The sequence below is a fragment of the Pseudochaenichthys georgianus genome, unplaced genomic scaffold (assembly GCF_902827115.2).
Source record: "Pseudochaenichthys georgianus unplaced genomic scaffold, fPseGeo1.2 scaffold_877_arrow_ctg1, whole genome shotgun sequence".
NCBI lineage: Eukaryota > Metazoa > Chordata > Actinopteri > Perciformes > Channichthyidae > Pseudochaenichthys > Pseudochaenichthys georgianus.
In genome coordinates this window covers 38,351-55,350 of record NW_027263416.1, presented here as the reverse complement: position 1 = coordinate 55,350, position 17,000 = coordinate 38,351, and the positions used below count along the sequence as shown (strand labels likewise).

General features: G+C 43.7%; 1 protein-coding gene across 3 annotated transcripts in view; it reads right to left on the bottom strand.

The window, feature by feature from the left end:
* Positions 1-385: 385 nt before the first annotated feature.
* The window catches only part of ndst2a (N-deacetylase/N-sulfotransferase (heparan glucosaminyl) 2a), a 30,894-nt gene continuing 14,279 nt past the window's right edge, over positions 386-17,000 (bottom strand). Inside the window, exons 2-10 of one of the 3 annotated variants that reach the window (XM_034080098.1) lie at positions 6,223-6,273; positions 4,503-6,047; positions 3,625-3,712; positions 2,976-3,130; positions 2,513-2,698; positions 1,429-1,557; positions 796-978; positions 589-685; positions 386-513 (exon numbers count right to left, since the gene is read on the bottom strand). In XM_034080098.1, the coding sequence (XP_033935989.1) occupies positions 386-513; positions 589-685; positions 796-978; positions 1,429-1,557; positions 2,513-2,698; positions 2,976-3,130; positions 3,625-3,712; positions 4,503-5,579 (2,043 nt within the window). In that variant the 5' untranslated portion in view covers positions 5,580-6,047; positions 6,223-6,273. Of the gene's footprint in view, positions 514-588; positions 686-795; positions 979-1,428; positions 1,558-2,512; positions 2,699-2,975; positions 3,131-3,624; positions 3,713-4,502; positions 6,048-6,222; positions 6,274-17,000 lie in introns of those variants that run through there. The other 2 variants (XM_071202767.1, XM_034080099.2) reach the window with 2 other exon arrangements.

Sequence of the window (17,000 nt, the reverse complement as noted above, 5' to 3'; positions counted from 1 at the left end):
CTCATCTGGGTGTGTGTGTAATGCACGTAACTCATCTGGATGTGTGTAATGCACGTAACTCATCTGGATGTGTGTAATGTACGTAACTCATCTGGATGTGTGTTAATGGAAATGAAGGAATCAAATAAACTTGTACTGTCATACATGTACAACTGTACACATGCACAATACTGCACCCAGAGTGAAGTTCAGACTACAGTGTCAGGAGCAGTGGGCAGATGCTGCACAGCGCCCAGGGGCACGTGTGGGGTCAAGGGTCGTGCACAAGAGAACAAAGTAAGACAAGCTAAAGTGAACCTAAGAAGACAAGACCTATACAGTTCTCGTCATATTGTGTTCAGTCTGTCGCCACGCCTACGGGACGCTGTGAAGTATGGGACTCCTGTTACCAGTCGATCCCGTTGTCATAGTTGGCTCCACTGAAGAACTGGATCTCCTCAAAGGTGCTGGGGCTGGGGGAGGAGCTGGTGACCGCAGGGTGCAGGCTCAGGAAGGAATGCAGCGCTGTGGTGCCTTGAGGAGAGAAGACATTAGGAAAGCAAAGAGACGTATCACTGAGTAGAGATGAGAGCAGACGGACTGCGCTACCTGTCTTCTGGGGTCCAACGACGAGGAACTTGGGCAGTCGGTCACACGTCTTCTCTTTGGACCAGATGTCTTTGTGTCTCTTATCGTGACACGGGTTCTGAAGAATATTCATGGGATGCTTTTATTTCAAAGTACCTGCTATATTCAGTCTGCAAACACGTGTGCAAACAACAGGAGCTTGAAAGAGAACCAAGTCTGAACTCTGACCTGCCAGAGGGGGGCTCTCTCCTCGGGGAAGATCTGGAAGTACTTCTCGGCCAGCTGGACGGGGGGCAGCGTCTGCAGCCGCAGGTTGGTCCAGCACTGGACGAACTTCACCAGAGACTCAAAGGTGTAGAGCCCCAGCCGGTCATTGCCGTAGTTGGACAGGTGGGTCATGAAGATGCTGATCTGATTGGGCGGGCACAGAGTCACCCGTTATGGTTTCAGACACAGGGAGCAGAAACATTAGAATCATTTCAAAGTATATGGAGAACTCTTAACATGCAGAACATCCTGGACCTATTGCAATGTTCTTTTCAAACATTTGGAACAAGACAGAACCACAACAACAACAACAACGTGTGTGTTTTGGTTAAATGCATATTTATCTAAACCTGAGTGATATCTTCTCGCATACAGACACACACTATGGAGGCATGAGACACACGTGCGCAGTGTGTTACTGATATACATGAGAGAGAAAAGAAACACGTGCACACTATGGCTGTTGGTAATCTCTATGGGCCTAAAGTCAAGTCCCCTCCCAAGAGTGCTCGTCTCCCTCATGTCTCAACTCAAGTAACTAGCTGCGATAGCAAAGGAAGCGAGAGTGTGAGGTGCACCGCGCTGGCTGCGTACCGGGTTGAGGAGGACGGTGAGGAAGAGCTCTCCCCCTCTGATGCTCTTGTCCAGCTCCTTGGAGCCTCCTGGGTACTCGTTGTAGAAGATGGTGTGGGTGAACAGCCCGCAGGTCTGCCTGGGCAGCACCTGCACACAAACAGGGTGGTGGCTAGTTAGTGCTCACGTGGTTCTGGTGGCATTGTAGCTTTGTAATGAAACAGCCTAATGGACTTTAGATCAGTAGAAGCAGCCGGAGCCCGATCCACGTTCACCCTCTGAAAGCTTGCTCATCATTCTGCACTCAGACACATAACAGCGTTGCTCAGGGTCAGACACACTACGCTCACAGCTTCAATGAAGGCGTTTACTTTATTTAATAAAAGAGCACATTATCAATGTGAAAGATGACAGGAGATATAGATTAGTTGCAATTTGGTGCTATATATATCTATATATTAAACACCTTGAGTTTCAGGGGGGGGCGTGGGGCTCCGTTGGCGGGGTGCAGCGCCCCTCCAAGACGCTGGTAGGGACACACTGATGTGTGCGTCTGAGCAAAGGTCACATCTCTATATGGCCATGTGTCAGAGATGCTGCCGGATTGTTCTGGAGAAGCAGAACGGCCGACACCAAATGCTCTCTGGGAAGATTTAACTGGAACCTCCTCTCCCTCGGACACAATTTACAGATTATCACAACTTTATTTTCTTAATGCTCGACATTTAAGTTTCTTTTAAAGCGGAGTTAGTGAAAAGTTTTAATGCAAATGTTAACATTTTCAAAACACACATGGAACCAGACCGGCACTCGGCCTCTGAGTGTGTACGTGTCATTAACTCGGCACCATCAGCTTGTATTGATGTGTGTGTGAGCCGGATGCGGCGCGCTGCCGACCCTTGGACCTGCGCCTTGGCACTGAAGCAGATTGCAACGAGTGTCTTTCTGCATAGAGCGTCAACATGTACATTAAGGTCGCACAAAGTGACGGTGTTACTATTTTCTGCTAAACTGAACAATTGCTAAAGTTTTATTATTATATTTGATATATTATTTATATGGAGAAATGTTGACCAATAGGAACCTTTTGGCGATGTGGACTGACCTGGATGCCATTGTGGATGAACCCGCGGCGGTACCGGGCTGGCCTCAGGTGAGGGTACTCCTCAGTGCTGGTCACCTTGATGCTCCAAACAGACTTCCAGGCCTCATAGAGCTGGCTGTGGACGGGGTACACCCCAGAGTGGTGCGGAGCCACGGCATAGCCCATATCTGTGGGGATCCCATGCTCCTAAGGAGAGGACAGGACGGGGGCGCATGAGGGGGAGCATGGGAAGACAAGAGGATAAAGTGTACTGCTGATTTACATCAGTGCTATTCCTACAATGTCTAGAACAGGTCCCAAAGACCTCCACACTCTTTGAAGTGGACTCTACTCCTGAGGTCATGGAGTCGTAACACTAGCCATTCACTCCACCTATGGCTGAGTGTCGCTGTGGGCCCACAGCTACATACTCCTTCCACATCGCCACACACTGGCCTTGTCACAGAGAAGTAGTGCTGCTCACCTGAGCAAAGATCTTGTTGAGCCTCATCTGCTCAGCCAGGACGCTGACGTTGTGGAAGAGGTGCGGCTGCATGTGGCTCCACATGTGAGGGAACCACCAGAAGTCCATCCTGTGCTGCAGCAGCATGTCATCTCCACGGTCCTCCACGTCAGTACCTACCACACACACACACACACACACACACACACACACACACACACACACACACACACACACACACACACACACACACACACACACACACACACACACACACACACACACACACACACACACACACACACACACACACACACACACACACACACACACACACACACACACACACACACACACACACACACACACACACACACACACACGTTAATATGCATGTATCTGAGCTGCACACTGAGGAATAAAGAAATACATACTTAGATACTTCGAGCCATCAGGCAGTGAAGACTGAGGTAATTGCCCATTCATCTAGAACTGGATCTTAGATATTCTGCTTCAGTTGCAGTATTGGTTTCCAATGGTACATTTTAATTTCACATTGAGGTTATGGTAAGCTGTGACCTGCTTCAGCACCAGCGTACACATCCAGAGCCCCTCACAGGCCCTAAGCAAACAGAAAGCAGTGTGGATACAATAGTAACATGGTTCATACCTGTGTGATAGAACTTTCCAGAAAAGCCCAAATTGAAGGTGAAATTCGGGACCAGTGCTCTCAGCTTGTTTTGAGTGTTGAGCAATGCCTGTGAAAGAATGACAAATACAGCTCACACTTGTTTTCTTTTATAGATCTTAATTGAAAAAAAGGAAAATGATGAAAAACCATATCGGCTAAAACCTCAGTAACCTAAAAAACCCTTCGTCATATGCAGTTCCATTAGATTTGTTGCAATACATTTAGGAAAGCTGAAACTCGAAATTCTAAGGTGGTTTGCCAATTTGAAAAAATAATGTTGTAAATGTTAACAATTGGGCAAAATATGACCAAAGTAATATATGGTTATGAGATGTCTGCCACTGGTGGGAGGTGTCCGCACGAGAAGCCGGTTGTCTTTAACACGCACGACCACTTGTATTGTTCTGTGCAATGTACAATACCAGATGTGTCCACTATTCCAACTGCTTTCATCAGAAACACAAAGCAAACAACACGGACATCATGTTTCAGTTCTTTACATGACAGCAGAGACTGTAATCCAGCCGTGCATGTTAGTGCACGTGAGGTTTGGGTTTGGTTAGCACTGCGTTCATTGAGTGTTCGAGCCGAGTGAAGGCCCCTCAATCAAAGATATGCCTTCAATTCATTAATAACAATCTTTAGAATTATATTGTAAGCACATTATTCTTTAACTTCTCTTTTAGTGCTTGGATAAAAACCTTATGGCATATAATGCCTCCATTAAAATAATAAAAAAACATATTCTTAAAATGAATATTTGTTGTGTGAACATCTCAGAAACCACAACTATGCCAGCTGAGCCAACAGAAGTGAATGTCTGATTAGTTGTGGTCCCTGTGTGACTGCTCACCCACCTCCACGTCGGACACCTTCATGCGGGTTCCCTCCTTGCCAACGAATATATCATCCACGTCCACCAGCATGTGGCGGTCCAAGGACAAGCACAGCCTCTTCCCCGTCAGGTAGGCAATGGAGTCTACGAACACCAGCTTGTGGAGCCAGTAGTTAAGATTGTTCCCAAAGAGAACTCTTTGGATGCCATCGTGGAGCCCCAAGTCTTGGACCACTGTGGCGTGGAGCGCCCGCAGGGGGCCAGGACCAAAGTGGGCCAGAGCCTCGGAGGACTTGGTGCTGGCCAGAAGCACTGGTTCGTAGGTCGAGTGGTTGGACTGGAAGACGGTCCAGTCGTCCCCTGGCAGAGGGCCTTGCTCCACCTGGTTGGGCTTGGTGATGAAGAGCAGAGGCGCATTGGGGTTTATGCGGTAGTCCCTGAGGCCCAGGTGTGAGTGCAGAAACAGGGGGAAGCCTTTGAGCTGTGCGCTGAGGAGAGAGTTTTCATTAGCTTTGAAAAAGCCAATGACTCCTACTCCATACTCAGCGCAGTACTTGTCCAGCAAGTCACGGTTCCAAGCATCCAGATTGACATATTTCAAAACATTTTCATAGATGATCAGTGTGTAACGTCCACGGTTATGCTCTGTCAACGTGGGCATGTCTCCTTTACCAGGAGCAATCTCTGTCCGGTAGTGGAAGCGGCTGGACTCTAATATTGCTACGATCTCCTGGCCCAGCTGGGAGTAGATGCTCTCGACAAACACCAGAACCACGGCGTCTGTCCTGGAAATGTCCACCGCCTTCACCTGTCGTAGTCGACCCTGGCGCTGTGGAAGAAAAAGCGGGGCCCTCTGGATACCTGGCCCCCCTCCAGCGTCCCCAGTACTCACACCCGGTGAAATCCCCCCTCCTCCACCACCACAGTCACTAAAGGGTAACGGGGGGGCCTCCTTGATCTTTGGGCTGTTGGAGACATAGTACGCTAGGAAGGCCATGGACAGTAAGCAGAAGATGATAAGTGCCAGGATAAGGCGGTGAAGCTCCAGCTGGCGGACACCTCGCATTAGCTTCCAAACACCCAAGCCTGCACCTACCATGGTGTTGGAGGGGGGGGGCAGGACTGGACAGCAAGCAGCAGCGGCGGTGTACAGGAAAGGAGAGCAGAGAGGCGGAGTCAGGGGGAGAGGAGGGGGAAGACTGAGCAGTAGAGATTAGCACTGACCTGTGCTGAGGAATAGCCATTTACACCGAGTCATCCTCCATGACCTGCGCTCCACCTGTAGACCTGTAGTGCTGAGTACATGAATGATTACTATTCGCTTGGTGGAATGTCAGTATTGGGGGCTGTAGAGGGAGAACAAGACGTGGTTCAATACAAAGTGACTCCAGCAGAGGTGCCGTCTGGCCTCTCTCTATGCAGCTGTGCGGGAGTCTCCACATGTGGATGTGTCCATCTTTAGAGGCTTGTGTAGTCTTTAAGACGTGGAATCATCTGTTCTGGTGGTCTGTGTTTCGGGGCTGAGCCCCCCAAGGCCACCTGCCCTGGACATCCCAGAAACTGACACCTAGAGAATGAGAAGGGAGACAGGAAGACAGAGGATGCGAGTAGGTGAGGAAGAAGGGTGGAGACAAGGATACCAAAGAAGTTAGTTTCCAGTCAGCATGCAGTTCTTCTGGCTGAACTCTTTCATGAACCACAAGTGATGGACTACATCTGTTGTGAAGGTTTGCAAGTCTCACCTAGAGAGCACTGCGGTTCTGAACACCTTCTAGTCCAAACCTGGAAGACCCCTGCAAGAGAGAGAGAGGGAGTGGAAGGGGAGTGCAGAGAGAGAAGGAGAGGACATACACAATGTGTAAAGTTACTCCTGTTTATCTGAAATAATAAAGCCACATTGAAGTGTTACACTTGTGAGACGTTGAAAGTTAATACAAAGTTGGGGGAAAGTGATTATAAAAAATATATCAGTAGGGCTATGAATAACAATTATTTTCATTATCAATAAAAAGGTCCAAAATGCAAAGATATTCACGCTCATCTGATAATCCAATTCCAACACATTAGGACAAGAATGTGATTTCACTAAATAAGGCTTGATTGCAACACGTGCACGGGCTCAGGTCAGTCTCAGATTACACACGTGCACACAGAAGGACACACTTGTGTTTTTCAATGCACACACAGATGTGTTCCGTTTCATATACATGTAAATAAAATCCAAATACAGAAACAAGTTTTACATAATTTTTTACATATTTGTGTTCCGTTTAAAACCTCCCGCTCTCTGTGCACTCATGTGGGTTTGTGAGACTCCCCTGACGGTCAGCCGATTCGTACTTGTAATGTTTTCTATCTATAGCCAATCAGATGTCTCCTCCATTCTAAGCCAATCACATGAGCGCGCCCCCACATATATATATATACAGTTGCAAGAAAAAGTATGTGAACCCTTTGGATTCTCCACACATAGCGTCGTGTGTTCGTGTACTTTGGTTTCATCGGTCCACAGACATGTTGCCAGTCGTGCTGTGGAACATCCAGCAGTGGCTTCCTCCGTGGTGTCCTCCATGAACTCCATTCTTGTTCAGTGTTTTACGTATCGTAGATTCGTCAACAGAGATGTTAGCATGTGCCAGAGATTTCTTTAAGTCTCTCGCTGACTCTCTAGGACTCTTCTTCACCTCATTGAGCATTCTGCTCAGTGCTCTTGCAGTCCTCTTTACAGGACGGCCACTCCTAGGGAGAGTAGCAACAGTGCTGACCTTTCTCCACGTATAGACAACTTGTCTGACCGTGGACTGATGAGCATCAAGGCTTTAGAGATACTTCTGGAACCCTGTCCAGCTTTATGCAAGTCAACAGTTCTTAATGGTAGGTCTTCTGAGAGCTCTTCTGAGCGAGGCATGGTTCACATCTGGCAACGCTTCTTAAGAATAGCACATTCAACACTGGTGTGTATTTGTTACAGGGCAGGGCAGCTTTAACCAACACCTCCACTCTCGTCTCATTGGTGGACTCCAGGTTGGCTGACTCCTGACTCCAAGTAGCTCTGAAGAAGTCTTTAGCCTCGGGGTTCACTTACTTGTTCCACCCTGCACTGTGAATGTTTACGTGGTGTGTTCAATAACAACATGAACACATATCATTGTTTGTGTGGTATTAGTTTAAGCAGACTGTGTGTGTCTGTTGTTGTGACTCAGATGAAGATCAGAACACATTTTATGACCAACTTATGCAGAAATCCAGGTCATTCCAAAGGGTTCACGTACTTTTTCATGCAACTGTATATATATATATATATATTAGGGCTGTCAGTCGATTAAAATATTTAATCGCGATTAATAGCACATTTTTGATCTGTTCTAAATGCACCTTAGAGGAATATTTTTCAAGTTTTTAATACTCTTATCAACATATGAGTGGACACATATGCTTTATGCTAATGTTTATTATCATTTGAACAATGACAAACATTCTCATGAATATTAAACACAACAACCTGAACATTACAAATATTCGCCTCAATTCAACCTGGAACCTCTCTCATACAATACAAATGGTGTGTGTGTGTTGGATCGTTGGAGCTATGTGCAACTCAAGGCATATGCTCGAACGGGAGCTGCCTGGACGCTGCAATCATGTTGCGCGCACTATCCGTGCCGAGTGTGCTGACTTCTCCTCCAATGTCCCACTGTCTGCTTCCTGCATCAAGTCAAGTGCTTGGCGCAGTTGTGGCGAAATGTCGCTCCTCTGTTTTCATTTAAACAGCTCCTTATATCCGTTAGCGCAGCTAGCTAGCACCAGATGCTAACAACAACAATGCACGTAAGGAAGATACAAAATAAACACTAAAACAAACTAATTCCTTCTCATGAAAAATAGGATTTCTAAACTTCCTATATCACTTTAAAAAAAAATTATTTAACCTTTGTAATTAAAATAATTTTTATTAGCTTTTCTTTTTTAATGCTTAATGTCTTTCATTTCTTTTTTGTAAAGCACTTTGAATTACCCTGCGTCGAAAAGTGCTATATAAATAAACTTGCCTTGCCTTGCCTTACAAGTAATCACTTAAAGGTGGGGTAGGTAATTTTGGAGAAACCGGCTCGATTGCGCTAGAATTCAGATGACTGTTTGTATGGATTTGTTGTCAAAGCACTTCAGATATTCATTGCTATCGGGATGTTAAGAGAATTCCATGGAATATAACAAAAAGTGTATCTCGAGCCGGTTTCTCAAACTTACCTACCCCACCTTTAATCAAAAAATAAATGTTTGCTCCAAACATATCACAACCCGGAACATAATTTCCACGAACTTAAAGAAGACATTCTTCCAAACATGTGAAAGAATCCCTCTGAAGCGAGGTGTTGCAGTGTGTTGTGAGGAGCGGGTCTGAGCACAGCTTCCTGAACAAACTATTCATTACATCTGCCTGCCCAGTCTCAACACACCCTCCCACCAGCTAAACTTTCCCCCAAACAACTGTTTCCCCACACACACACACACACACACACACACACACACACACACACACACACACACACACACACACACACACACACACACACACACACACACACACACACACACACACACACACACACACACACACACACACACACACACACACCACACACACACACACACACACACACACACACACACACACACACACACACACCACACACACACACACACACACACACACACACACACACACACACACACACACACACACACACACACACACACACACACACACACACACACTGAATGACCTACTGCCGCTACACTTAAAATAAGGCCATCACACACTTGGTGGACTCCACCCAGAGAGCAACCTGCACACCAACAGGAGAGGAGTGTTTTACAAAGATACTGTTCTCAGGTGTTCTTAATCATTGTTCTTCCTACAGATGAAGGTAGCAAGTAGGATCTATTTAAAGCGTACTAAACATACTGCAACACATTCTATTCTCAATAGGGTAGCAAAGGGGCGGAACATTTCCAGTAAGTTTCCGGTACATTTCCATGGGACGTTAAGCTGGGGAATTTTTGGGAAAATATTCCATATTGGAAACTTCCCATGGGAATATTGGGAACTAACTGGGAATTGAGGGTAATGTATCAAATTGTATCGTATATAATCATAAATATAAACATTTTGTTTTGTCATAAGAAAACATCCATGCAAAATGATACAATTAAAACACATTAACAGATTTATTTGTAAGTAAGAACAGAACAAGTTTTAATTATTTTATTGAACAATCATTTGTTTCATTGAAGAACAAAAACATGAATGTTGAGTTAAATATTACTTCTAGAAATCATCTGTGCATGTGATGGAGAGATCCACAGTGCCTGTAGGGCAGGGGTGCCCACACTTTGTTGGCTGGTGAGCTACTTGTGAAATGACCAGCTCACCGAGGTCTACCAACCCAAAATAATATCCCAAATTGCAAGGGTTGCTGAATAACACGTTTTATTTAAACATGGGATAACTACAATAGGGCTGCGACAAACGACTCATTTGATAATCGATTAATGAAACGACTAATCGACTATTCGGACTATTTCTCAAACGCTCTTATTTAGCCATCAACTTTTAGATTTAGCTTGAGGTTGTTTTAGGCATGTGGAAACTAACAATGAAGACAATAAAGATGAATACTTGATTCAAAAATACATAAATTAACTTAAATTGTTTACAAAACTAACATTGCTTTTTATTTAAATTACATAAATAATATTTCACATCAAAAGAAACAACAGTGTTTTAACAAATCGTATTAAATAATGTGATGACAGAACTGTAAACAGAATAGCTGAAACTTTAACAAAATAAATACCTCAGTTTCCTCTAATCATTAACCCATGTTTGTATCATTGAGTTAACTGTGTGTTGCTGCTAGCATACATAATACCTGACGTGGAAACGTTCCTCGTGGACGGGGCTACAGAGCTGCTAGAAAGGCAGTGGAACCCGGTGCATTCCTCCGTCTGGATGTGGAGCACTTTTGCTAAATGTTTAGACAAACTGCTCGTGTTACCGCCCTCACATGCTAAACACTCTTGGCAAGGAGCATCGTCCACCTCAAGACGGGTAACATGTAACCACACCTTGGAGCGCTTCTCTCCGCCATCCCCGCCGTGTGTTGCTGCATGTAGCAGCTGCGTGTGTGTAAACCGCCCCGCCCCCTCACACACAGACGGGAGAGAGAGATCTCGTCTCGATTGGAAAGATCAAAAATACACCGACCATAGATGCATTTGTTTGTCTTTTTGCATGTTAGAAACAAGTTGGCGACACTAAGACTACGAGATAATGTTTGTGTAGCAATAATACATGACCTTTCTCTTTCTCAACTCACTACTCGGAGGGAAGTCGCTGTATTGTGAACACTCCGATAATGCCTCTCCACGTTACCTTTCTTTGGCAGAGCGACGCTTGCTTTACAAATAAGGCAAATAACCTTTGAATGTGACATCACAACAAAACAGTCTTCCTCCCATTCTGGGTGGAAGTGGTTTGTCTTTAGCTTCTGGCTCGGTCCCGCACTCATTTTGTTGTCTGTCTCTTTAACTTAATTTGAGTTTTCCCGGCACTTGACTGATTTTGTATCGCTTTGCATTCTGGGTTAACAGACTGGAAAGCGATAGGTCGCTTTTTCTGTCAATCAAGTAAACTCCTGAATTAAGAGGCAGGGAGGCCAAGGGAGGAGGGATCACAACCGGTTTTGTCTATTTTAACGGAGCTGGATTTTTTTTTTTTATGAATGACCGGTCGACCGCGAGGGCAAAGCTGGTCGCAAAGCTGGTTGACGTACTGGGCACCTCTGCTGTGGGGGGTATGGTCTCAATAGCCATGCTGTAAGCAGTGTGCCATGTGGATGTGATTGAGGAATGGCACCGATATTCAAGTGTACTGGAATGGCATCTGTTTGTTTTAGTCAAAAATTATGCTAAAATATACTTTCCCCAACTATATTTAAGTTCCCTATGAAGAGCCAACCTTCAATTTAGAAAATGCCCAGTTTATTCACTTAAATTCCACTTAAAGGTGGGGTAGGTAAGTTTGAGAAACCGGCTCGAGATACACTTTTTGTTATATTCCATGGATTGCTCTTAACATCCCGATAGCAACGAATATCTTAACAGTCATCAGTGGAAGCCGTAGTACTGTAAAAAGCACGACCAATCATCTGAGCCGGCCCGGCTAAAGTAACTGGATGGCCTACCTGCCTGTCAGCCTTCCATCTGTGCACACACTTATCTCGTGCCCTCATTGGCCATGTGCACATTCGTGTGTGTTGGAGGCGGGGCTCTGGAAGGAAGTGGCAGATTTTTTCCGGCTGTGTATTTTCAAATTCTAGCGCACTCCAGCTGGTTTCTCCATTCTTACCTCCCCCACCTTTAATTCCCATGGAAAGTTTCCATCTTTGAAAATTCCCGGAATTTCTCAACCCTAAATCTCAACAATGAAAGTCTCTGAGAAAAATGAAGGCTGTCCTCCAAAATGAACAGAGTTGACTAAACACCTGGTTTCCCAGAAACTAAACATTACAAGCTTTACGGAGGCTGATTATCTGGAGGCCTGCTGTATTGGGCTTCAGATCATCGATCAGCTGCTCATGTTTGCTCACTCTTTGAGCCGTCCCCATCGCTCTTTGTTTCCAACTCAACAGTGAGCATATTGCAGCAGAAAGCAACCTGTGACACAAAGAGCTTTTTATATATAGCAGCTTCAAACATGTGGCTTATTGTCTGACTTTCAAATGTGCTTTTTATGTCACTGTGAGGAATACTAGAGAGTGTCGCCTGCCAGACAGTGAGACTTCAGCGACGGGCACAGAGAGGAGCGGATACAAGTTCTCATGTTTATCATTTTAAACATGTGTTCACAGCTTTAAATTGGCAGAAATGTTGCAGCAACTGTGACCAAGACTTGGTAGTACTCGAGTCCTGGACTCGTGACTCGACTTGGACTTGTGCATTGATGGACTTGAACTAAGACTCGTGACTGTCCTGGTCGTATGTTTAAAAGTTCATTTTTTTCAAAAGGGCAATAACGGCAACAACAAAAAAATGGCGGGCATATTGTGGTGATAGTATGAAATTAAAGACAGTGACTGATAACTTTGTCCATATAACGGACACAACTTCACAAATAGGTTCACTTCAAAAATAGATGCATCTGATAGGAGCTCATTCAAAGCAAGCATCAGCATCTCAGAGCAGTATGCTAAATAATATACGTACATGGTGAAGGGCTTCATACAATGAAGTTAGAAGAACACAGCATTAATGCTAGGCTCTAACTCCAGAGTCTCAACATCTGTCAAATCCATGTTTCCTGTATGATGGGAGGACGTTCGCCACACACCGGAACTCACTCATGATGCTTTTATGAATTTAATAAATACAATAACCTGGCTTTCTAAGAGTTTGCAATGCTGTGATCAAAACTTCTTACAGACCCACCTAAATATCAACAATTATGCAAGACAAGATTTACAAAACAAAGATACAATTTGATTTAAAAACAAACTATATATTGCTTGTTTACACTATCTCAATAAATCGGAACATATAAATCTAAAACTACGGTCTTGCCAATTGACAGCCCTGATATCAATTCTGAATAATAAAACCGAGAAAAAGAGAAAAACCGGTTCCGAACCAGAAAAGCTCTAGCACGGAGCTAGAACGGGAACCGTGTTGGTGTGAAAGCCTTATCAGGGGTTCGTTCTCCATGTCTCACCTACTGCGCTTACAAAGGACATGTTTGGGATTTGTTACAATGGAAGCTCATTGAAGATTGGCAAGTCAGGAGCTTCAATGTTATGTCCATATTTTACTGTCGGATATAAAGTGGTATTGAATTTCAATATTTTTAATGTAGTTATTGTATCAAGTAAACAGATGTTAATGTTCTGTTCCAAGACACAAAACACTTTGATATATAAAATATAATTATAGAATTAAAAAAATGAGTTAAATGTCATCATGCTGAACATTAGTCGGCATGTAGCGAGGTGACACAAGTGCTTTTTTTATAGCCTCACTTCTTGCAATTGATTTCACACTGCAAAAATCATAAAAGTTGTGTTTATTTGTGAAGATTGGCTTGCAAACAAACAAAAGTATATTATGTAAGTAACCTTTTGAGTATAATCAAAGATCCAATGGCTTTTTGTTGAGGGGACCAGTGTGATGCTAACTTCCGGGGTTGTCCTTCAAAAACACGTCACCCTGCAGCAATACAGCCTCGCCTTCAAACACAAGCAGGAACTTGCTGTGAAAACCACTCCAGGGCCTTCCTCTTTATTATCAAGTGTTATCTCAGACATCAGTTATGGCGCATACGGTATAGTTAGGCCTTGGTAGGCCAGGCTCACTTTATGCTGCGTTTCCATTACAGTTTAGTAGCTGGGGCAGTAACTATAGTAACGCAGTGTAGGCGGAGCCGTGATGTCATCTTCAATGCGAACCACAAAACCAACATCAGACGTTAGCTGTTAGCCCTCAGAGCTCACAGCTCCTCATATCTGCTCAGAAACTAGACAAAAGTTAAACAAGTACAAACCACAGACTGTCTGTGTCATGGTGAATACAGTCGCTGCTTTATTTATGTCTGTATAGGCCAGGGGCCTTCAACTAAAATTCAACGAGGTCCAGTTAGAGAAAATGTCCCCATGCAAAGGTCCGGAACATCAACATGTCTAAGTTGCTTTATGAATTAGTGTGATATATATTGAAGTAGCTGTAGCTTTATCAACGTCTGCATGTAATCAACAACTGACTGCCAATCAAATAAAGAAAGTACAATTCAAAAACAACAATATTTATTGTCTATTAACATTGAACTACAGATATACAGTAACATACTGTGGATATGTGTAATGTTCCTCTCGGGCTGCATTTAAAAACAAAATAGGAGAAAATAAATAAAATATCTTTTGAAAATATGTGCATCTTAAAAGTGCTTAATTTTAGATAAATACAATAAAGTGTAGCAGCAGCTTGAGTTTCCCTTTTTCTTTGTTAACCGTTTCACATCATGACTTAACAGTTTCAGACGATTATAGAACAATATCAGTCTTTACACATCATAGCAATTGAACAGTTTTAAAGTGTCTCTTTCTTTACCTCTTATATTGCAGTCCCTCACTCACTTTCTTTAAATTCAGTGCGAGAATTCAGCTTGAGCTTGTCCTGAAAGGAGTTTAAATCTGGGCTGAAATGGAGTCAGGGCCATTCTCTCACACACATGCAGGTGCTCATTGGTTAGCCTCGGTTAGCTCATTGGTTAGCCTGCCCTGGAACGATATTTAATGTTGATCCTGGTGGATTGATCATATTGGGCTCTGAGACTGCTTATTTGTTGGGACCTCAGTTCTGACTTGAGAGGGAATGTTCGGTCAAACACTTTGTGTTTTGTCTGATAGTGGCGTGTTGTCTCTTTTAATGAGCGCCACGGTCTCTGGGCTCATGGGCTCTTGACTTAAGGAGAAATACATTGAGGCCTCAAAAAGGTGGTTATGTCATAGCCATAGAATATGTCTGGTCATGTCCCTTTTTACACAAACATGGGAAGGTGTGTCTTATGCCATAAGCTATGGAATATGTCTGGTCATGTCCAGCCCTGTACATCAGAGGCCATGCCCAGTTTGTTTCATTGGTTGGGTATGAAGGAGGTGTTTATGAGGGTTTCTATCCTGTTTTTTGAGCATTAACGGACTGGCTTTTTGGAGGGAGCGAGAGAGAGAGAGAGAGAGGGGGGGTGCCCCTGGTATACTCTCTCCCGGTAGGCTCTGTCTTTCAGAGCTGGGTTAATAGCTCTCGGTAAGGTTCTCTCAAACTTGGTAAATATCTCTTGATTTTCTTGGTTTAAAAGCTGAGTGAATTTCTTTGAACGCTGAGTGAATTTCTTTGTTTGCTGAGTGGAATGATTTGATGGGAGATGTGTTTGTGAGTATTAGTACCCGCCACCTGTGAGGACCTTCCTCCGAATTCATGCGGATAGGAATAGGTTTTTGAATGTTAGTACCCGCCATCTGTGACGGAAAAAAGGTATGGAATTGATGTGAATTGATTTGGTGAATGAAAAGTTGAATGTGCTTTTTATTATCACCGGTCTTTTTATGAGGAAATGCCTCTAAATTCTATCGGGAGATTATGAAATGTCACAACTGAATTGGGCAGTTGAAGTGAAACATTTTGGTAATAAATGTAAGACTGTGAATTCAAGTTTCATATTTGAACATGATCACAGCATCATTTTTTTTTAGTATGATTATAATGTTGTAAAGAGAGAAGGTAAAAACCCTGTATTAGTTTGGACCTATTTTTCTTCAAATAAACTGATCCCACCTTTTGGACTGGGACAACTTAAAGGACATCTGTGCTCTCCTCTCCTGCTTCAAAGGTAAGACTGCACCCTGCCACACACACGCTTAGGTAGGAACACACCTCATTTACTGATACCAAAATCCTTCGGGATCCCTTAAACAGATTTAAAAGAGTTGTCTGAATTGAAACAGCAGTTAATTGAATCTGGTTCTTTGGAGAGTTAATAGAGGTGAGATCTTGCTGATGTTGGTGGATCTGAGCCAAGCAGTAAACTTACATAGACTCAATAACTTCGGTCAGGTCAATTAGTAGGTCAGAGTAATTTACCGGAATAAATGATCAGGACCTCACTGACTCTAAACACAGGTAACGGCACTGAAACAACCAACACTTTCAGAGACTTTTAAAAAGGAAAGAGAAACTGCCTCGGAACAGTGAAAAGGCCAAAAAAATAACAGCCAAGATAGCTGAATTCCTTGCGTTGGATGACCAGCCGTTATCTGTTACCTTTTTTTCTCTTAATGCATTACATAAAGATCGGATCGAGAAAAATCGGTATCGGCAGATTGTCAAAATCAAATGATCGGAATCGGATGGGGAGCAAAAAAAAAGTGATCGGGACATCCCTACCAACAACACTGTAGGGCTGTACCCGAATATCCGAATATCCGTTCGTTGGAGTACTATACACAAAAATTGGGTTATATACATTAACAAATAACTAGAAAACAACAATACTGTAGAATAACTAAATGGATGCCGTCAATGAAACCGAAATACACGTGTTGAAGCGGTTCGCTGCTGATTACTACGCACCCCATTCCTAGTAAAAATAAAATAGTACTGCCATTAGGGCTGTGCAATTTAATCGATCCTCCGATATATATCGATATTTAGTTTTCCGAGAAAGTATCGATATTTCAGCCGCGGGTATCGATACATTAAGTCTGATAACTGTGTTCGTTATACTCGCGTCCAGGAGAGAAGCTTTAAAAAGGAGACTAATTGAGTCTCTGAGAATGTTCAAATGTATACTTTAATTAATAAAAAGCACGGTAATGTTACAAGCAGGAGATTGTTCAGTCAGAAAAACAGCTGTGTTCTGGCTCTCGTGAGCGAAGGGAAGAGAGCGAGCTCCACCTTTCCAGCTGTTAAATAT